The sequence below is a fragment of the Pseudophryne corroboree genome, chromosome 5, assembly GCF_028390025.1.
Source record: "Pseudophryne corroboree isolate aPseCor3 chromosome 5, aPseCor3.hap2, whole genome shotgun sequence".
Lineage (NCBI taxonomy): Eukaryota > Metazoa > Chordata > Amphibia > Anura > Myobatrachidae > Pseudophryne > Pseudophryne corroboree.
The window spans coordinates 185,110,174-185,133,687 of NC_086448.1; the positions used below are offsets into that span (position 1 = coordinate 185,110,174).

Genomic DNA, 23,514 nt, shown 5'->3' on the forward strand with positions numbered 1-23,514 from the left:
CCTCATCATCCAATCTGGGGGACACTGCTAGCTGGTGGTGCTGGGAATTCCCAAAGCAAGCCTAACAAGGGGGGACCTCAACTGACAAGGCCGCACACAATACACGGCAACCAAAACTAGCCTTGGCATATCCAAAAGTATGAGAACGATAAAACTTGGTGAACGTATGCACAGAAGTTGCCACCTTGCACAACTGTTCCACCAAAGCACCATGGCGAACAGCCCAAGAGGCCACGACAGCCCATGTTGAATAGGCCTTGAGTGAAGTAGGAAGCGGTACAACTGAGGACAGATATGCCTGACGAATAGCTCGTCACCCAACTGGCAACAGAATTCTTGGAGGCTGACCAACCAAGCTTAAGAGCATCCAACAGCAGTAAGAGAGAATAATTACAGAGGCTGAGGTATGATGAATATAAATCTATAATGCTCACCCCTAACATTTTCGCAAGCATCAGAAAAGTTCCCGACTTTCCGCGTACACCCATTTGCCTATATGCACTCTAAACATTACGCTACGTTGGTAATCAGAGGGTTATCGGATAGAGACTGGGACAATATTTTAGATGTAATGTTACGCTCAAACCTAGTAGTAAAAAGTGCACTATCACTACACTATGCCTTTTTGAGACAAACCATTAATCGTGAAAAGTTTCAGTTAGGTATGAATTCTTGGGTTCGTATCATTTCTTCTCTAACTTGTAACGGATTGTTAAGGACTCTCCAATGGTCGAGGAAATTAATCCCTGTGATCTAATATCAGGAGATATTTTTGAACATCTATCACGAGGCTTATTTTTCACCTCATAGGCAACATCTAGCGGGATTGACACCCTCGGCTTCCTGCCCCAGATGTCACTCTGACACGGCAGATATGTAACATTACTTTTGGAAGTACCCCCTATTGAGAATCTTTTGGCTAAAAGTCAGACAATTCGCTTTAGATAATCTAGTGAATTATGTCCCTCTGACTGATAAATGGGCAATATTTGGTATGTTGCCGGAAAGGCAACGTATAGAAAAAGGGTGCAAACGCTTTTTGCTAACTATTAGTGCAGCTGCACGTAAAGCCATTCTGCAGACATGGATTGAGGCAACTCCTCCCACTTTGAAACTATTTAAAGATAAATTACACCATGTATTTAACATGGAGTGGATTGATACTATTTTAGAGAAAGAGAGACGCTCGGCTGGGTTCTTTGGAACCTGCGAAAGCTACATTGGAATTTTGCGGACTGACTTACGTAATAGAATACACGAAGCATACACAGTGGAATGCTCTTTGTGAGTTATCCGGGGACCCACCGGTGAATATCTTGCCCTAAGTCTACCTTAACTTGGGTCATTGAATAGAAGGATTAATGTGTGGAATTATGAGGAAAAAGATAATAATGACACAAGGTCTTTTGGGAAAAGACATTGGGGCATATGTATTAACCTGGAGATGGCATAAGGAAGTGATAAACCAGTGATAAATGCAAGGTGATACACGCACCAGCCAATCAGCTCCTAACTGTTAATTTACATATTGGAGCTGATTGGCTGGTGTGTTATCTCCTTGCACATATCACTGGTTTATCACTTCCTTATGCCTTCTCCAGGTTAATACATCTGCCCCATTGATCTTTATTTCAGCTTATAGATACAAAAGCTGTGAGCTTGGAAACTTATGTGATAATGAATAACATTCTACATATGTATTTATATCTATTCGAATGAATGTAGAAAAAAGGTATAGCAACATTGTTTGTAACTGTTGACAATAAGGTTGATATGTAGAAAACATATACTGAAACAATGTTTGTAACTGTTGGCTTTATTGACAAGACTGTTATGTACTTCTTTGAAATTTGGTGTTTCAATAAAAATTTTAAATAAAAAAATCTGTAATGCTCTCACCACATCTAAACGATTTATTGAGGAATCAGAAGAGGAAGAAGAAGCCGGAAAAATACGATTTAAAACCTACCGGTAAATCTTTTTCTCCTAGTCCGTAGAGGATGCTGGGGACTCCGTAAGGACCATGGGGTATAGACAGGCTCCGCAGGAGACATGGGCACTCTAAGACTTTTGATGGGTGTGAACTGGCTCCTCCCTATATGCCCCTCCTCCAGACCTCAGTAAAAGAACTGTGCCCAGAGGAGACGGACAGTACGAGGAAAGGATTTTTGTTAATCTAAGGGCGAGATACATACCAGCCCACACCATACACACCGTACAACATGGAATATACCATACAAGTTAACAGTATGAATAAAACAGCATCAGCCAGAGACTGATCACAACTGTAACATAACCCTTATGTAAGCAACAACTATATATAAGTCTTGCAGAAATAGTCCGCACTGGGACGGGCGCCCAGCATCCTCTACGGACTAGGAGAAAAAGATTTACAGGTAGGTTTAAAATCTTATTTTCTCTTACGTCCTAGAGGATGCTGGGGACTCCGTAAGGACCATGGGGATTATACCAAAGCTCCAGACCGGGCGGGAGAGTGCGGATGACTCTGTAGCACCGATTGAGCAAACATGAGGTCCTCATCAGCCAGGGTATCAAACTTGTAGAATTTTGCAAAAGTGTTTGAACCCGACCAAGTAGCTGCTCGGCAAAGCTGTAATGCAGAGACGCCTCGTGCAGCCGCCCAAGAAGAGCCCACCTTCCTAGTGGAATGGGCCTTTACCGAATTTGGTTACGGCAATCCAGCCGTAGAATGAGCCTGCTGAATCGTGTTACAGATCCAGCGAGCAATAGTCTGCTTAGAAGCAGGAGCGCCAACCTTGTTGGCCGCATGCAGGACAAACAGTGCCTCTGTTTTCCTAACCCGTGCCGTCCTGGCTACATAAATTTTTAAGGCCCTGACCACATCAAGGGACTTGGAATCCTCCAAGTCACCTGTAGCCACAGGCACCACAATAGGTTGGTTCATATGAAACGACGAAACCACTTTAGGTAGAAATTGAGGACGAGTCCTCAACTCTGCTCGATCCACATAGAAAATCAGATAGGGGCTCTTGTGAGACAAAGCCGCCAATTCGGACACCCGCCTCGCGGATGCCAAGGCCAACAACATGACCACTTTCCAAGTGAGAAATTTTATTTCAACTGTTTGAAGAGGTTCAAACCAGTGTGATTTAAGGAACTGTAACACCACGTTAAGGTCCCACGGTGCCACTGGGGGCACAAAAGGAGGCTGGATGTGCAGCACTCCCTTTACAAAGTCTGGACTTCTGGGAGAGAAGCCAATTCCTTCTGAACGAATATAGATAAGGCCGAAATCTGCACCTTAATGGAGCCTAACTTTAGGCCCATATCCACTCCTGTCTGTAGAAAGTGGAGAAAATGACCCAGCTGAAAATCTCGCTTCACACCAAGACACATACTTTCTCCAGATACGGAGATAACGTTTCGCCGTTACTTCCTTCCTAGCTTTGATCAGAGTAGGGATGACTTCCCTCGGAATACCTTTCCTAGCTAGGATTTGGTGTTCAACCACCATGCCGTCAAACGTAACCGCGGTAAGTCTTGGAACAAACAGGGCCCCTGTTGCAACAGGTCCTACCTGGTTTGAAGAGGCCACGGATCTTCTATTAGCATTTCCTGAAGATCTGAATACCAGGCCCTTCGAGGCCAATCTGGGACAATGAGTATTGTCTGCACTCTTGTTCGTCTTATGATTCTCAATATTTTTGAGATGAGTGGAAGTGGAAGGAACACATAGACTGACTGAAACACCCACGGTGTCACTAGGGTGTCCACCGCCACTGCATGAGGGTCCCTTGACCTGAAACAATACGTTTTGTTGAGACGTGACGCCATCATGTCTATTTGAGGAAGTCCCCAACGACTTGTTACCTCTGCAAAGACCTCTTGATGAAGACTCCACTCTGCTGGATGGAGATCGGGTCTGCTGAGGAAGTCTGCTTCCCAGTTGTCTACTCCCGGAATAAAGACTGCTGAGAGAGCGATTACATGATTTTCCGCCCAGCGAAGAATCCTGGTGGCTTCTGCCACTGCTGCTCTGCTCCTTGTCCCGCCCTGGCGGTTAACATGCGCCACGGCTGTGACGTTGTCTGACTGAATCAGAACGGGTAGGTTGCGAAGAAGATTCTCCGCTTGTTGTAGGCCGTTGTATATGGCCCTTAATTCCAGCACATTGATGTGTAGACAAGCCTCCTGGCTTGACCATATTCCCTGAAAATTTCTTCCTTGTGTGACAGCTCCCCATCCTCGTAGGCTCGCGTCCGTGGTCACCAGAACCCAGTCTTGAATGCCGAACCTGCGACCCTCTAGAACAGGGGTGGGGAACCTCCGGCCCGCGGGCCGTATAAGGCCTGCAAAGCCGTTTGCTCCGGCCCACCCGCTTCTCTCTCAGACACGCAGCCGCTCAGTCCGGCGGCAGCGTGTCTCAGCTGTCAGTGTAAGGACAGGGAGGAGAGCACGGCGGCAGCATGTAGAACTTGAAACCAGCCGCCGGTTCGTGAGCCAATCAGAACTCGCGGACCGGCAGCCAATCAGGAGCCGTGGCTGCCGGTCCACGAGCTCCGATTGGCTCTCGAACCGGGCGGTTGGTTTCGCCGCCGCCCAACATAGCCGCGCTCTACTCCGTGTCCCGCCGAAAGGAGTGGTAAGCAGCACGGGGGGGGGGGGGCACTGTGGGGACATCTGTATACCTGGCATTGTGGGGACATCTGTATACCTGGCACTGTGAGGGGCATCTGTATACCTGGCACTGTGGGGGGCATCTGTATACCTGGCACTGTGGGGGGCATCTGTATACCTGGCACTGTGGCGGCATCTGTCTACCTGGCACTATGGGGGGGCATCTGTCTACCTGGCACTGTGGGGGGGCATCTGTACACCTGGCGCTGTGGGGGGGCATTTGTACACCTGGCACTGTGAGGGGCATTTGTATACCTGGCACTATGAGGGGCATTTGTATACCTGGCACTGTGAGGGGCATTTGTATACCTGGCACTGTGGGGGCAATTGTGGATCTGGCACTGCACTATTGGGGGCATGTGTGTATCACATCCCATTTTAACTGGCCACACCCATTTTTTGGGCGCGCGCGCGCCTTCCGGCACAGTACCTCTAAGGGGCAGCCTACTGGGGGGCAGGGTAATTTTTTTACGTTGAGAATTTTTGTATGGCCCCCGAAGGATTTTATAAATATCCAAATGGCCCTCGGTAGAAAAAAGGTTCCCCACCCCTGCTCTAGAAGGTGAGCACTCTGGAGCCACCAGAGGAGAGATACCCTGGCCCTGGGGGACAGGCTTATTCTCTGATGTATTTGTAGATGGGACCCTGACCACTTGTCCAGAAGGTCCCACTGAAGAGTTCTCGCATGGAACCTGTCGAAAGGAATGGCCTCGTAGGCCGCCACCATCTTTCCCAATACTCGAGTGCATTGATGAGCTAACACTCTTTTTGGTTTTAGCAGGTCCCTGACCATGTTCTGGAGTTCCTGGGCCTTTTCCGTAGGGAGAAAAACCCTCTTTTCTTCTGTGTCCAGAACCATGCCCAAAAATAACAGCCGAGTTGTTGGAACCAACTGCGACTTTGGTAGATTTAGAATCCAGCCGTGGTGTTGTAGTACTCTCAGGGAGAGAGACACGCATTTCAGTAACTGATCACTCGATCTTGCCTTTATCAGGAGATCGTCCAAGTATGGGATACTTGTGACTCCATGCTTGCGCAGGAGCGCCATCATTTCCGCCATTACCTTGGTGAAAATTCTCGGGGCCGTGGAAAGCCCAAACGGCAACATCTGAAACTGGTAATGACAATCCTGTACAGCGAATCTCAGGTACGCCTGATGAGGCGGATATATGGGGACATGAAGGCATGCATCCTTTATGTCTAGTGACACCATAAAATCCCCCCCTTCCAGGCTGGAGATCCCTGCCCGGAGAGATTCCATCTTGAATTTAAACCTTTTCAAATATAGGTTCAGGGATTTTAGATTCAGAATCGGTCTGACCGAGCCATCCGGCTTCGGGACCACAAATAGGGTTGAATAAAACCCCTTCCCCTGTTGCATTAGGGGAACCTTGATAATCACTTGCTGTTGACACAGCTTTTGTGTGGCAGCTGAAACTATTTCCCTCTCTGGGCGAGAGGCTGTCAAAGCAGATTTGAAAAATCGGTGAGGAGGCACCTCTTCGAACTCCAGTTTGCAGCCTTGGGATACAATTTCGACCGCCCAAGGATCCAAATCCGACTGAACCCAGACCTGGCTGAAGAGTCGAAGACGTGCCCCCACCGGTGCGGACTCCCTCAGCGGAGCCCCAGCGTGATGCGGTGGATTTTGTAGAGGCCGGGGAGGACTTTTGTTCCTGGGGACTAGCCGTAGCTGGCGTTCTTTTCCCTCTACCTCTAGCGAGGAAGGAAGAGCCCCGACCCTTTCTGAACTTATGCGACTGAAAGGACTGCACCTCGTATTGAGGTGTTTTCTTTTGCTGCGGGGGAACGTAAGGCAAAAAAGAAGATTTACCCGCGGTAGCTGTGGAAACCAGGTCCGCGAGGCCCTCCCCAAATAAAACTTCACCTTTGTAAGGTAAAGCCTCTATATGTCTCTTTGAATCAGCATCACCTGTCCATTGACAGGTCCAAAGGGACCTTCTAGCAGAAATTGCCATGGCATTGGCTCTTGAACCCAACAGCCCAATATCTCTCGCAGCCTCTCTCATATATAACGCTGCCTCCTTAATGTGACCCAAGGTCAACAAAATACTATCTATATCTAGGGTGTCAATGTCAGATGACAAGTTATCTGCCCACGCTGCAATCGCGCTACCCACCCATGCCGACGCTACTGCCGGTCTGAGCAGGGCACCCGTATGCGTATAGATTGATTTTAAGGTAGTTTCCTGTCTGCGATCAGCAGGATCCATGAGGGCTGCCATGTCCGGGGACGGTAGTGCAACCTTTTTGGACAAGTGCGTCAAAGCCTTGTCCACCATGGGCGAGGATTCCCACCGTAACCTGTCCTGTGAGGGGAAAGGATACGCCAAAATAATTTTCTTGGGAACCTGCAGTCTCTTGTCTGGAGTTTCCCAAACTTTTCAAATAAAGCGTTCAGCTCATGAGATGGGGGAAACGTTCCCTCAGGTTTCTTTTCCTTAAATATGCAGACCCTCGTGTCAGGGACTGAGGGGTCCTATGTGATATGCAAAACATCTTTTATTGCAATAATCATATAATGAATACTCTTGGCCACCCTTGGGTGCAACCTTGCATCACCATAGTCGACACTGGAGTCGGAATCCGTGTCGGTATCAGTGTCTGCTATCTGGGAAAGGGGACGTTTATGAGACCCCGAAGGGCCTTGTGACACAGTCAAAGCCATGGCTTGACTCCCTGCTTTTTTTATGTAATAAGGTCACATTTCCAACCCATCCGGTGTCGGCTGTGCCGACGCAGACACCACCACCACCATCTGCTCTGCATCCTCCCTAGACGAGCTTTCCGCTTCAGACATGCCGACACACACGTACTGACACCCCCACACAATAAGGCCCTTTGGAGAGACAGAGAGTATGCCGGCACACACCCAGCGCCACTGGACACTGGAAACAAAATCCCAGCCTGTACAGCGCTCTTTTTATATACAGGTTGAGTATCCCTTATCCAAAATGCTTGGGACCAGAGGTATTTTGGATATGGGATTTTTCTGTATTTTGGAATAATTGCATACCATAATGAGATATCATGGTGATGGGACCAAAATCTAAGCACAGAATGCATTTATGTTACATATACACCTTATACACACAGCCTGAAGGTCATTTTGGCCAATATTTTTTATAACTTTGTGCATTAAGCAAAGTGTGTCTACATTCACACAATTCATTTATGTTTCATATACACCTTATACACACAGCCTGAAGGTCATTTAATACAATATTTTTAATAACTTTGTGTATTAAACAAAGTTTGTGTACATTGAGCCATCAAAAAACAAAGGTTTCACTATCTCACTCTCACTCAAAAAAGTCTGTATTTCGGAATATTCCGTATTTCGGAATATTTGGATATGGGATACTCAACCTGTATGTATATATATATATATATATATATATATATACATACATACATACATACACACATTGGAAACAGCCCGGCACTCAGTTGTAAGTCCCCACTACTGAGCCTCATTTTGACTTGTTTTAAGGACATTACATCAAAGTTGGATCAGCCTGTAGTGTGTTTTTCCACTTTAATTTTGAGGGTGACTCCAAATCCAGACCTCCATGGGTTAATAAATTTTATTTCCATTGATAATTTTTGTGTGATTTTGTTGTCAGCACATTCAACTATGTAAAGAACAAAGTATTTAATAAGAATATTTCATTCATTCAGATCTAGGATGTGTTATTTTAGTGTTCCCTTTATTTTTTTGAGCAGTGTATATATATATATATATATATATATATATACATACATACATACACACACTTTGCGCCAAATAAATGTGCCCCCCCCCCCCCCCCCCCTCATTTTTGCCCTCTGTTATTTGTACAGGAGGGGAGAGTCTGGGAGCAGCTTCTCTGCAGCTTGCCTGTGGAGAAAATGGCGCTGGTTAGTGCTGGAGGATCAAGCCCCGCCCCCTCGACGGCGGGCTTCGGTCCCGCTCATTTTTTAAACTGGCGGGGGTTTTATAATATGCTGCCTCCACAGTATCTGATACTGGTGCCAGTCTTATTTGAGGTAATTATTGCTGCCCAGGGCGCCCCCCCCCCAGGTCCCTGCGCCCTTGCTGTGCGTGTGTGTGTGTGTGTGTGTGTGTGTGTGTGAGCAATGGAGCGCAGCGCGACCGCTGCGCGGTACCTCTCTGAAGATCTGAAGTCTTCTGCTGCCTTTGAAGTTTTCTTTCTTCATATACTCACCCGGCTTCAATCTTCCGGCTCTGTGAGGAGGACGGCGGCGCGGCTCCGGGACGAACAGCAAGGACGACACCTGTGTTCCGACCCTCTGGAGCTGATGGTGTCCAGTAGCCTAAGAAGCAGAGCCCACCAGTCCAGGAAAGTGGGTCTGCTTCCCCCCCCTCAGTCCCACGAAACAGGGAGCCTGTTGCCAGCAGTGCTCCCTGAAAATAAAAACCTAACAAAAGTATTTTCGGAGAAACTCAGTAGAGCTCCCCTGCAGTGCATCCAGTCTCCTCTGGGCACAGGATCCAACTGAGGTCTGGAGGAGGGGCATAGAGGGAGGAGCCAGTTCACACCCATCTAAAGTCTTAGAGTGCCCATGTCTCCTGCGGAGCCCGTCTATACCTCATGGTCCTTACGGAGTTCCCAGCATCCTCTAGGACGTAAGAGAAATAAGGAAGAACAATGTCCTGATTCATGTGAAACTTGGATACTACCTGAAGGCTTAGTCCATAGTACCACCCTATCTCCATTAAAAATAAGAAAGAGAGGCGTACAGGACAGTGCCGCCAGTTCCAACACCTTTCTAGCTAAGGCAATAGCTAGAGGGAAAACAACCTTCAATCAAGGTAGAACAACTGTACCATTTCCAAAGGTTCAAAATGCAGTACTGAAGAATGTTGGATACCAAATTTAAATCCCAAGGAGAAATGGGAGGAATGTAAGGTGGTTGGATATGTAGTACACCCTGCAGAAATATCTGCACCAATGGCCCTGACTAACTGCTCTGACCCCTGTAAACAGGAGCTGAGGCTGGTGACAATAAAATAAATAAAAAAAGTAAAATAAGACTTATGCTACATTCAGACCGCAAATGCCGGATCCTACCCGGTAAGACAAACGTGTACTTACCGGGTGGGATTTGGCATTTGCGCTCCGCTGCTGGCTTTCCGACCCGGCAATATACCGGGTCGGTTGCCATAGCAGCGGAGGGAGCAGCAGCAGCAGGGGCGTGGGTGGAGGCGGCGCCGGGAGAGTAGTTCATCTCCTGCGCCGCCTCTGCCTATGCTGTGAATGGGAACAGTGTTGCATCGACACGGCTCCCATTCACACCGCACCTGACCCGGTAATCAACCCGGGTAAAACCCTTCTTTTTTACCGGGTTCAATTACCGGGTCAGGCGACCCGCTAAATCGTGAAAGGACCTTTCACATCGCACACTGACCCGGTTCGACACGGCAATATGCCGTGTCGATACCGGGTTATTTATGCGATGTGAAAGGGGCATAACTAAGGCACAAAAATTCACAGTGGCTCACTCCACAGGCATTAGAAAACTACAGAGGCTTCAGGGAAGCTGGAGGGGTTATGTGGTGATGGTGGTGTAGTTGGGGGGAAGGGGGGTTGATCTTCTAGTACCTTCCCCAGTGGTCCAACACACTTAATGCAGCATCAGCTAGTAGTGTCCCTCAGATCAAATGAGGGAAAAAAGGGTCTGTAATTGAATATCCCCCAGACGTTAAAACCTGAGGCTGCCACCCCTTTCCCCCCATGGTAAATTGAAATCTGTCCTAAAAATCTAAAAATGGCATCATATGCATTGTGATTAGACTCCAACATAAATATCACAATGTGTCGGAAGGGGGTCAAGTCAAATGGGGCCTAAAAATACTAATACAACTATCAAATGCCATTGGGTTGAAAGAGATTTGCATGGTAGGGGACAGCAGCAATATTCCACCCAAATTGAATCATATGGGCTTCTATCCTTCATATCATGTGCCAGATAGTGAACTGGTTGGGCTGTATCAGCTACACCCTTACAGGATGGAGAGTGGACCTCAAGTAATGCACACTATTGTAACTGGCCGGCCATGCATACCTGCCAAAGCCAGAGGCCAGAAAACAAATGGGGAGAGAGGGAACATCAGTTGAATAAAAAAAGAGGTTGATCTCACTCTCTCCCCACCATCATTGATTAACTAACCACATCCATAACATAAGACCAGATGGAATCAGGACCCACTCATCTATAGTCTCAGGGTTTAGGGGCTAATTCAGGTTGGATCGCAAATTGCGATCCAACCGGAATTTTTGCGGTGGTGCCGCAGGTGCATGCGCAGCGGGCCGTACTGCACATGCGTCCGCACTTTCTGCTGGGGAGGGGGGGGGGGGGGGGGGGGGGCAGAAAATGCGGTCGCCTCTGCCTGTCAATCAGGCAGAGGCGGTTGCGGGGCGGCAAAGCTCAGTTTTCAGGGAGGAAACGGAGCGTTGCAGGGGCAGGGCGTCCCGAACGGTGGGCAGTGCGGCGCAAATGGGGGCGTGTCGGGGGTGCAGCCACAGCGGCTGCGTGACGTCACACGCAGCCGCCGCGACAGGTAAGGTGAGGCAATCGCAATTTCTGCTTGTTGCAGGGGGAAGGGGGAGGCGCCGATCAGCATCCTGGGCGGCCCCCAGCATGCATGCAAAAGGATAGCAAATTCAGCAGATTAGCAGAATTTGCTATCCTTACTGAGTTGGCTCCTTAACCCCTATTAAGATTATAGGCAGCCTCCTATCAGCATATACACTTAATATGTGCACTAATGTGCTGCAACCTCTAGCAACTAATCAGATTACAGCTCTCATTTTTATAACACCATTTAAAAATGACAGCCAACATCTGATTTATTAATTTACTCTGCAACCAGTAGTATATTTCATTTTGTACATATTTGAACACTGGCTTTAGAGGTCCCCATTGCCGCGTATAGATAATGCCATCTCAGGATGGAATTAACCTTATTTTGCTGTTCCTTAGAGGTCTGCGGGAACAGTGGTAAGTGCTGGTAAACAGATCAATGACTGAGAGGATCTCTTATTTTTTCGCCATTAACCCTTTCATTAACTGAACTAAACTGTAATAGAGCCTTTTTCCATCAACAAATAGGTTGTTCCCTGCTTGATAAACTGAGCCCTTACAGTAGTTTCACATTCTAACTGGTTAAAAAGAAAAAGCCCAGGTATTCTTAAACCATCTGAAACTATTAAATACTCAGGAAAATCGTTAAATTGTGTGACCGATTTCAGGATATCTTTTTTTAGCCATTCAGTAAATTCTCTGATCAGAATCTTATATTAACGATGTAAAAATCGTACAACTTTATTCATTCTGCAGACTCTGCTTGTGCTGAAGTTTTATTATTCAGCGACATCATTTAATGCCCATTATTACATGTCCTAAATCAATTACAAAGATTTTAGTAAGCTTTAAACAAGACAAAAAAAAACAATGACCTTTTTTGTTAAAAAATAAAAAGCTATTAACTTAATAGACAAAATACTTCATACACAAGTTAATATATAATTTCATATTGGAGTTTTCAAAATCAAAACGATACATGAATGCACTAAGCTAGAAAGAGAGTGGCTTAATCCAAGGGAATAGCTAAAGCTCATTGATTCATATTCTGTCATGGATCAAAATGGGTATGTAATCTCTTCTAAACACCAATGAGTTTTACGTCTGTGGCTACAGAACACTTTGATTTCAGATCTCTAAAATATTAGTCACAAAAATTAGAATAATTTTTAAAGATTAAGTATGAAAGAAAATTAATCTACAATAACTGTACTAAATCCTCAAGTGTATCACTTATGAGACAACTAGAACACAAAGGAAAAGCGTCCCATCCATTGTAAAAGTGGAATGAATGGGTCCATATTCTACTAGAAGACGTATAATAATAAACAAAAATCACAACAAATAAAATACATAGCCATGTTTGTCTCCTAAATTAAGTAAATCCAAAGTTGTGGGGACCTCTCACAGCCAGTGCTTACTGCCCCCACAGACCACCTAGATAATGGGGTTGGGTACGAGATCCAGGCAGTCAAAATACAGATGCCAGAATCCTGACTGCCAGAATGCCGGCAAGTGGAGCAAAGCCCTTTGCGGGCTCACTATGCTCGCCACGCTGTGGGCACAGGTTCTATTGCCACTCCATGGGTGTCATGGACAACCAGGAGTGAAAATTGCTGTGGCAGCGCTGCAGGCATTTTGGCGGTCAGGATTTCGGCGTCGGTATTTTGACCGTCGGGATTCCAACTACATCCCAGATAATGTAGGAAGACTGGAATAATGTAGGAAGACTGGAATATGTGCCAAAGTGTATCTTTTACTGTTTAACTGCCTCTCCACAACTCATTTCTCTACTGTAGAATGCAAATAAGCAGAATAGTAAATAATATCTAACTTTAAAAATGTTCAGTTTGAAATGTGGAAAATACTCAATGTGCAATGATTTGAAAAAAAAAACTCATAGTGAAAAAAACAAACAAACAAACAAACATTTAAAAGATAAGTCCAGGTTCAAGAAATAGTATCTTAGGGCAGTGGTACTCAAACTATGTACCATGGCACCCTGGGGTGCCGTGAGACATTTTCTGGGGCGCCTCAGGTTGGTGGTCCAGGACCAATATAAATTTAAGGTCAATGTAAAAGGCAAAACCAGGGTTTGTGGCTGTCAATAATACAATACGTGGACAAACATAAGCAAATCTTGTCCCTCCCCACAAAATTGACCCTAAGGATGACATATAAATACAATTTACTTTTGGCCTAGGGGCGCTGTAACAAACTTCTGATGCTCTAGGGAGCCGTGATTCAAAAAAAGTTTGGGAACCACTGTCTTAGGGTTTTAAAAGTATAAATTTGACCCAACAACCACAACCAACATTCCGTTTATTCGACTCCTTACTTGTAGCTACCCCAGCATACTGAGCCCTCAAGTTTACACCTAGCCCCAAATCCACAATCCTCACATTTGAAGAGAGTTCTGTACAGCAATATGCTATTTGCTAACCTGTTAGGCAGATAGGCCAGGTGTACACAGATGATTCAGTATAACTGGCTATGAATTCTCCATAGGGACATACACTCTCTGTACAAGGTGCAGATAGGTTTATTCAAACAAAGGGACAGCAACTAGAATGTTCTTGCAAGGGACCTAATTCAGATCTGAGCACAGCAGCAAATTTGTTAGCTAATGGGCAAAGCCATGTGCACTGCAGGAGGGGGGGGCAGATATAACATGTGCAGAGAGAGTTGGATTTGGGTGGGGTGTGTTCAAACTGAAATCTAAATTGCAGTGTAAAAATAAAGCAGCCAGTATTTACCCTGCACAGAAACAAAATAACCCACCCAAATCTAACTCTCTCTGCACATGTTATATCTGCCCCACCTGCAGTGCACATGGTTTTACCCATTAGCTAACAAATTTGCTGCTATCAGATCTGAATTAGGCCCAAGGAAACTTTCACCTTTGAGTTACACTTAGGGGTATATTCAATAAAAGTCGGATCCATTCCGACATGCATTTGTCGGAATGGATCAGCCAACCCCTATTCAATGGCCGGCCAAATCCGACTGTCGGATTTGGCCGTACCTGGGGTGCTGTTCTGCCGCTGCTGTCAGCTGCCTGGTGCGCTTGATAGCGGTGTCGGAGAGAGCAGACAGCGGCGGCTGGCAGGGGGTAGATGACGGCTGCGGGAGCTGGACGGTGGCGGGCAGCAGGGGGAGCTGGACGACGGCGGGCGGAGCTGCCAGCGTCTGCGGCAGCGGGGGTGATGTCTGCGGCGCGGGGAGGTGCTGCACGGAGAGAGGTGCCTGGCCGGGGGCCAGGCAAGGAACCTCTTATCCCCGTAGCCTGCCACAGCGCTCACCGTCCCCTCACCTTAATCAGACTTATTTTCAAGTCGGATTGAGTTTGTCGGAAAGGAGGCCAAAACCTGTCGGATTTGGCCCCATTTCCGGCAGAAGCACCCGGATTGGCAGCTATTCCGCCGATCCACGTGTTTTCAGACAAGTCTGGAATTCCCGACTTGTTGGGGAAAAAAACATTTTTTGAATAGGTCGGAGCCCCTTCCGACCGAAATCTGTCGGAAGCTGCCGTCTTTCCGATAAGATGGCAGCTTCCGCCAGTTATTGAATATACCCCTATGTAGACAAAAGTTATTGGACCTCCCGAGCGAAAGCGAAATGGTGTGCTACTGCGGCAGACATGTTTGTGAGGGTATAAAATGGGTAGAGGGGCAGTGATTAGATCCTTTGCTAATGAAATGGCTTAGGGAAAGAAGCTAACAGAGTTTGCAAAGGAGATCACCCTAGGCTGCTCGATCAGAGGTATGAGTGTGAGAAGCATTGAGGATATTAGGAAGGTTCCTAAATCCACTGTGTCATTAATGTGTGGAAGAACGGTCATTGCAGGAATGCACCCCGCCCTGGGGGATGCGGTCAAGATCCCGCCAGACGGGATCCCGGCGGTTGGAATACCGACACCGGGATCCCGACCGGCACAATCCCGACATATTCTCCCTCTATGGGTGTACACGACACCCATAGAGGGAGAATAAATTAGTGTGCAGAGAGTAGCAAGGCACCGCACCCGCAGCGTGGCAAGCGCAGCGAGCCGCAAGGGGCTGCGTTGCGCTTGCCCCCCTGTCGGGACTGTGCCGGTCGGTATTCCGACCGCCGGGATCTTGAACGCTTCTCCCAGGGCGAGGTGTATTCCTGCAATGACCGTTCTGCCACACATTAATGACACAGTGGATTTAGGAACCTTCCCCGGCGGTATCTCATACTGATCCCCGCTCTGGAAGACCACTGAAACTGCAACCCAGAAACCAGAGAGTGCTAACCAGAGAGCTGTGAAAGAACAGGGGTTCCAAATGGCCAATAATGTGTCGGTTATGACAAGAACATTTAGTAGCGAAGCCTATGCCCTTGAATATTATAGACGAGCAGCTGCTCATAAACCTCTAACCACAAAGAATAACGCAGCCCTGCGCTTACGACGATGTAAAGAGTGCAAAAACTGGACAGTGGAACAATAACGATGAGTGTTATGGAGTGAAAAATCACAAATTACACTTTTTAGATCAGATGGACGTGTTTGGGTTTGGTAATTGCCAGGAGAATGGCTGATGCCAGAGTGTACAGTACCTACAGTATAGCATGGTCGTGGTGGTGTTATGATGTGGGGCTGTTTCAGTTGGTTTTGCATGGGTCCACTAGATGTAATGCATGAGAAGTATTACTCTGAGAAGTATATAGATTTTTCACAACAACTCTGCGTTCCCTACATGTGGCAGTTCTTATGAAACGACAAATGTTTTTATCCAGGCGACAATGCCACCTGTCATGTTTCCAAGGTGACGCTGAACTGGTATACTGAAATATTCGGTAACCCAGAAGGACAGGTCAGCTCTTAAGAGTCCAGATCTTAACCCCTTTGAAAACCTCTGGGACGAACTGGAGTGACGGGTGCATTCTAGGCCGACTCGACCGTCTTTAGTGTCAGGGTGTGTACACACGGTGAGATAATTTCTTTCGATTTTGACTATATAGTCAAAATCGCAAGAAAAGTTAGTGCAGATCGCAAGGTGAAAGTCACCTTGCGATCCCGATGCGCGGTCCCGCCAGGTCGGCATCGCAAAAAAAGACAGACTGTGCAGGCAAGTCAATCCTTGCTAGATCGGTGTACTATCTAGCTAATCTCACATGTCAATGACATCTCACATAAGCCAAAATCGTAAGCACACATAGTCCATATCTCAAGAAAAGTTAGTCAAAATCTGTGCTATCTGGGCTCCGGGGAGTTCAAGGGAAATCGCAAGTGAAAATCGGGCATAGCAAGGATCTCACCGTGTGTACACACCCTTAGAGTTGGTCACTGTACTTAAAGAGCGGAATGGCAAAACATACCACCTGCTGTTGTCCAGGAACCTGTCGACAGTTTGCCAAGAAGTGTGTCTGCAGTAATCACCTACAACGTACTTACGTCTATAGAATCTTGTTGATCTATTTGCTGTCAGTGTCCAATCACTTTTGTCAACATAGTGTATTTGTCATTTATGAAATGTTCCATGTTCACCCAAACACAATGACTGCTCTACCCATGTACACAATTATTAGTTCTCAGCCAATCTATTTTATTCTTGGAGCTGCTCTTTCTTTTGTGTTTTCTTAGTACCTCTATTGCAAGTGGTATTGTAAATGTACTTTTTTTGATAAATGAATCAAACATTTAAAAGAATATTTGCACTAACTTAAACCTGTAACACATTTACAGCAGCAGACTTATGTAGCATTTCCAAGTAATTTTTTGCTGCTGTGTTACAACTTCTCAACTACTTAATAAATTACATTACTAGCCCCTAGCCAGAGACCCCTAAAGTAGCAGAGGAGCACTGGGAAAACAAGTGCCAGACAAAGCCCCTGCGGCTCTGCCTACAGAGAGGGTGCAAGTTAAATAATGTCCTAGATGGTAGTGCAGTTTTAGGATGAAATCAAGAACACACCTTATTTTGTGACAAAAGTCTCATTACGTTACCTAGGCAGATGAAGTCTCATCAGTGCAGAAAGGATAGTGTGACTTACCTCCCCAAGATGTGAGTCTCCAAGGGGTCCTTTTGTTTCTGGGTTTGCAATTATTATACGAACTCCTGGAAGGATCTGTTGATGGAAAAATAGGCACATATATTGTAAACATTAGGAAGATTACTCATACACATGCAATCAAAGTTAATATCACTAGAAAGCCAAAAAAATGCAGAAAAAAAAAAAAAAGATAAGAAGTAAAATAAGGTGCTGATCTATCTAATTAAGCTCAGTAAAATAATATTTTTCAGTTGTGAATTACAACAGCCGAGCACTTAAGTTCTCCATAATAATATGATCCACTTACTTTTCCAGATTCCATGAGCGGCAAACTGTGCGGAGATCCTCTTTCTACCAACCGGACTCTAAATAGCAGAAATATATACAAGTCTTAGGTCAATGACTTACACTGCAATTTTACAAAACACTAACTTAATCAACGGAGGGCATTTACAAAGAGCATAACAAGATATCTGTACTACTGCAGCTGGAGGGACTGACCACAGCATTTCAAGGTGGTTCGGTATGATTTACTGCTGCCCGGGATGCCGAATGTCAATAACCCGACATTGCTGCCCTCGCCATGATGCAAACTTGGTGGCAAGCAGTTCTATTGTCCCTCTATGAGTGTCATGGAAACCCATTGGGGGGAATCACCTACGTCGCCCCAGTTGGGACCCCGGCGTCGGTATTATGACAGCCGGGATCCCAACTAATTGTATGCTAACCACAAACCTTTCATGGAATTCATTTTTCCCTATAAAATACTGTATGGTTTAGCCCCATTAGTGTTATTCTTGACAATGTGAAATATTGGGACTGCCTGTATTAAATCTATGTGACATATTGTGCGTGTGGGTGACAGCGACTGACATTACAGAGGCAATTTCATACAATACAATTTCTACACAATAACCCTGTCCTGATGCTGCCCTGATCTTTTTATGAAGTCATATCCACTTTATGGCAAGCCACACCCCTTCTGGTTTACACCAATATGGACAGCTCCACCATTGTAAAGACTACTGGGCAGTATGAATAATTTTCCAGCATAACCAGTAGCCAGTTTTTCTTGAACCATACAGGAAGGGGGGGAGGGGTGGTGGTGGTGTCAGGTATCCATTAATATAAATATATATATTTTTTTTGGGGGGGAGGACACAGTAGTCTGGCATTTTCATCCTGGCTCCTAGATTTAGAAAAATTTGTCAAGCCTTGCATTATTGGCCACATAGGTGCATGCTTGTTCATTAGGAGGCGTGTGCCAGAGGTTCTGTCCCGGCTTTTACCTTTGAATAAAGATTTTTCCTGAATTTTCACCTACTCAGGGGCTGTGAACTAAAATCCGTTTTAAGTTGCAATAACAGAAATGGCGGTTAATTGAATTCGGCCCTAGGCCCAAATGTATTAAGGCTTATAAAGTGATAAAGTGGAGACAGATGAAGTTGATTGGCTCGTCATGTATCACTCTTTCTGTCATTTTTCAAACACAGCCTGTACAATGGCAGTTAGGAAGCTGATTGGCTGGCACTTTATCACTCTTTATCAGTCTCCACTTTATCACTTTTTAAGGCTTAATACATTTGGGCCCTAGTTAAGAAACTAATTTTTATGAAGAAACTGTTTTGTTGCCAAGATGTCCGGTCACTAGACTTCAGCTATGGTGCAATAGCTAACAGTTCCAGAGGACACCATAAGTTTTTTGAGGCTGCCAATATACAGCTAAGCCCATGGTGTTTGCGAATAAGATGCAGATTATTTTGTACTTCTGAATAGCTAATAATATGAAATCACAGAACAATGGGTTATATACAGTATGAGGAAATTGTGGTTAATATGAATGTGTAACAGTCTAACAACTTCTAAAATGCTTGGAAGCTATTTCCACTTTTGGTACAGTATATCATCCTCACACACTGTAAAACAAATTGTGCACACATTTTTAATATTTTACTTGACAAACCCACATTCCTTCAAAAATAACAATTTCCCAATACTTTCAACTTGTTATATTGAATTATGATGGTCACTGTTGTGCCACAAGAAGTAATAACAGATTTTTAATCATCTACAGACTGACAGAATGTTACACACTAACCGTCACATATGTTCTGAGCAGAAATTATGACCATGGCACTCTGTACGGGCAAGTCTGATGCAAAGTGTGCAAAAAATGTTCCTGGCGGCTTTCAGCAATTTTCTATAATTTATTGCATTGTACTGCCTATGCACAGTACATTCTGTAACTGTAATTACTTAAAGCACTAACATTAGTTATTCACTGTATTGTAGTTACTAGACACTTGCTATACAGGACACTGAATACAAATGTTTAAAACTATTTCTAAGTTCGCGAGCAGCTCATTAACACTACAAAGTAGAAGTAATTGTAATTACAGTAATTCATTAATAATTGAGTGTTACTTTATCAAAACACAGCAAGCAGAGAGAGACCCAAGCCAAATAGATAAAGCAAAACCAGTGCTCACTTCAATCAATGAAGAAGCTTTATTTACATATATGTATCAAGGGTGTACACACAGGAGGTGGCATTCACCGGGTAACACCCTTGTATTATACCCATGAGTGCTGATTCTGCTTTATCTATTTGGATTGGGTGAGTGTCTGTATGGATTATTAAATTATGCTTTGTGTATTGTAATAATTAACTATAAATGGACCACTAAACTATTGTACAAACGTCAACTGAAAAGGCAATACTCATGTATATAACTAGAAGATGACAGCGTTAACACAAATTATCATATGTAAGCCTTTTTCTATACAACACTATTGGCTAATACTATGTGTTGTTAGAAATTGCATAAGCTCCTTTATACAGATGTGTCCTCAGATAGCCATCCTTTTCACACCGTATGACACGATTCCTGTGCTGTGCTATTTCTCCTGAACTGAACATCTCCAATGTTTTGAGCTATTTAATAATTTCTTGCTTTGCACAGCTCCTTTTCACTAGTGCTTTGCTATTGCCATCTGAAGATGCCATTAGCTATCAGGTGACCGCACGGTATAGAATACATTTTCACACTCACTACTGTACAATAATAAATAGGGGTCTAAATATTTTTTTTCCTATTTTTTATTTGTAATGTTATTGGAAAAAAAACTATGGACTGTGTCAACTTGTTCTTATACGATTACTAGCTGTTCTACCCGTTCTTCGCACGGGAGTTTCTGATTTTCACGGTTGTAAATATAAATGAGTGTGAAAAATTTGGCAAATCTATAGAGATGTAAATTTGAGACGTTTTAATGTAAGTAAATATTAATCCATGGTTCTTGCCGTTACCCGAGGAGAACCCGTAGCAGATACAGTAAAAAGTGACAGGACCATTTTTGTAGTTTATTAAATTCTACACACTGGAGGTGCAATCCAAATTTTTATTCAATTGTCTGTTTGGGCGTTATCGTTCACGCAACGCAAACCACGAATCGGTAATTATGTCATTATGTCAACCCCCTTTTCATCCTCTTAGGGGAGGTTTATTAAAATTCTAATTACGTCATTTTCCTATTTCCCACCTGAAGAATACCTATGTTAAATTTCATCTTCATAACATATTGGGAAGTAAGAGAATTAGTGATGAGTCCGTGAGTGAGTGCTTTCACATTAATATATATAGATTATTTATAATTTGTGTCCGCTGTAAAACAAATAAAAAAAGTATAAAAAACAAAACAAGAAATGCATAAAATACAAATTCCATATAATGTCCTTTATTGGCATTAATGTCAGGAAGTCTAAGTAATACAGATATGATCCTGGAACATAAACTGAAGACACATGCACTACTGCTGGTACAGTATATTGTGCTGATATTGGCCTTTGCTCCCAAAACAAGAATGATCTGATAATGTTGGACTGGTCAGCAGATGACAGCTGTTCATTTGCATGCTATCCATTAAACAGTAACTAATAATAATAAAAATAATAATTTAAATGAGCCTATTAATGCGAACACTGGGCCTGATTTTTAGTCAGACGCAAGTGTAAATGTGTATGGATACAGTATATCACAGGGAACTAAACAGATATTACATAACCATAATGTCAATAAATCCACCAACTGTATTTATTGCACATTCTGCACAATATGTTGACAATTGAAACGTAGAATCATAGCATATGTGTAGCAGCAGCAGAATATTGTGCGAATTGAATATAATGAAGGAGCAGACTTTTTGTGCCAAAAAAGTGCAAAATTTTAGTGACACAATCAAGTTCCACTTTTACTTTTCCATTCAGCACTAAATTTGGAAATTGTGATTTTGCGGAATTGATCTATGAATAAACATGGACTGATGGGTATGTGGTTATCATACCGCTCGCCAGGATTCCGGCTGTCACAATACCGACTCCGGGATCAGGGTTCGGTATGATTTACCGCTTCCCTGGATGCTGAAGGTCAGTATTCCGACATCAGCATCCCGAGCGGTAGGGATCCCGGCGTCTGTATTGTGACAGCCAGGACCCTGGTGAGCGGTATGCTAACCACATACACCCACTCCTGTTCATATACACACAGGGCAAAGTTACTACAGCCATTGGGCATAAATGTTCATGACTGTAAAAATAAGAGCTTGTCCTACTTAACTGAGTGTCTCAATATATTGCTGAAGTGAAATACTGTCGTTTTTTCTGGTTTTGATTTATTTATTCTTTTATTGCTAAATGCAACTGAAAAACTACAATAGATGATCAAAAACTGCTCTGATTTCCCAGAACAAGAAGTGCAGCATTAGCCATCCTATATTATTGTTATGGATTTTACTACATTACTAGCAAAATTATTTTTAGTAATTTTATTATCATTATCGAAGGCAGCAGCTGATACTGTATACAGTATTATCTGACATTATACTGTATGTGCACAATTCAGTGAACTATAATTTCTACAAAGCAGCACTAGTCTGGTTATAGTGTAGTCAAAAGTATAGCATTTAGCTGAAGTGATAATGATCAAAAACTGTTTTCAGTTAAAGAAAATACTGTATGTTTTCACTCTCATTTTTTTTCCCTCCAAGACCAATTAGGACTATTGGGGCAGATGTAGTAACCTGGAGAAGGCATAAAGAAGTGATAAACCAGTGATAAGCGCAAGGTGATAAACGCACCAGCCAATCAGCTCCAATATGCAAATTGACAGCTAGGAGCTGACTGGTTGGTGCATTTATCACCTTGCACTTATCACTTCCTTATGCCTGCTCCAAGTTAATACATCTGCCCCGTTATTTCTTACTCTCACTGTACAGTACTCACAATATAATATGCCAAACTCATGGCCTGCCCCTCCCATTTCCATAACTCCTCCACACCATTTTGCCTCTATTCCTTCCATTTCTGTATGGGCTTCTTAGCCCACATCACTCACTGAAACTTTCCATTTTCAACAATGTTATTGGTAGTTTATCTTAAAAATTTAAATTTCTGTTCAATGCATTTGACAGGCTGTTGAACGGTATCTAAACTAACATTCGAAGTATCTTTATTTCATTTAGGATTTTATTTATTTGAATTTGAGTATTGGAGTGGGGGTTGGGCCCTAACCGACTATTAGGGGAGAGGAAAGGGTTAATATACTCCCCTCTGTCCGGTGTCGGGATTCTCACTGTTGGGATGCCGCGGTTGCTCATGTAACCGCCGGCATCCCAACCACTGACATTTCATACCCAACCCCTTCTGTTTTAACTTATTGTTTTAGCCAAAGTAAAGTCACTTTCTTCTCCTCTCTCCCTCATGTGCTTTCCCTCCCTTTTTGTCAATATATATGTATTTAGTGGTTTGTTCTTACAATGATTCACTACTGCAGTCTTCAAATTATTAGGTCATGGTTGCTCGTTATTTATATATTCATACTTTATTTTGATGGCTTTGTATTTTCATTCTTTCCTCAATCTGACGTATGTACATCCCTTTATGTCTAAATGAACAAAGAAACTAATTAATTTTCCTTTCAACTATGCTCGCTTTTGCAACATTATATATCAACAATTACTTTGTCAATGAAAATTCTTTGTAAATAGATGTTATCTATCTATCTATCTATCTATCTATCTATCTATCTATCTATCTATCTATCTATCTATCTATCTATCTATCTATCTATCTATCTATCCATATAAAGTTTAGTTTGGCAAAGGCAACAAGCAGCTTTGTTGTTTGTCTGATAGATATGAAATCAAAACAAAATTTCCATCAGATCAGCC

The 23,514-nt window shown here is 44.0% G+C and overlaps 1 protein-coding gene across 6 annotated transcripts in view; it reads right to left on the reverse strand.

Moving 5' to 3' along the window:
- DIP2C (disco interacting protein 2 homolog C) overlaps positions 1 to 23,514 on the reverse strand; it is an 820,289-nt gene that overhangs the window by 13,253 nt on the left and 783,522 nt on the right. For all 6 annotated transcript variants that reach the window (XM_063921929.1, XM_063921931.1, XM_063921928.1 and 3 more), the window contains 2 exons: positions 17,594 to 17,651; positions 17,287 to 17,361 (listed from right to left, as the gene is read on the reverse strand). In XM_063921929.1, coding sequence (XP_063777999.1) covers positions 17,287 to 17,361; positions 17,594 to 17,651 — 133 coding nt within the window. The remainder of the gene's footprint in view (positions 1 to 17,286; positions 17,362 to 17,593; positions 17,652 to 23,514) is intronic.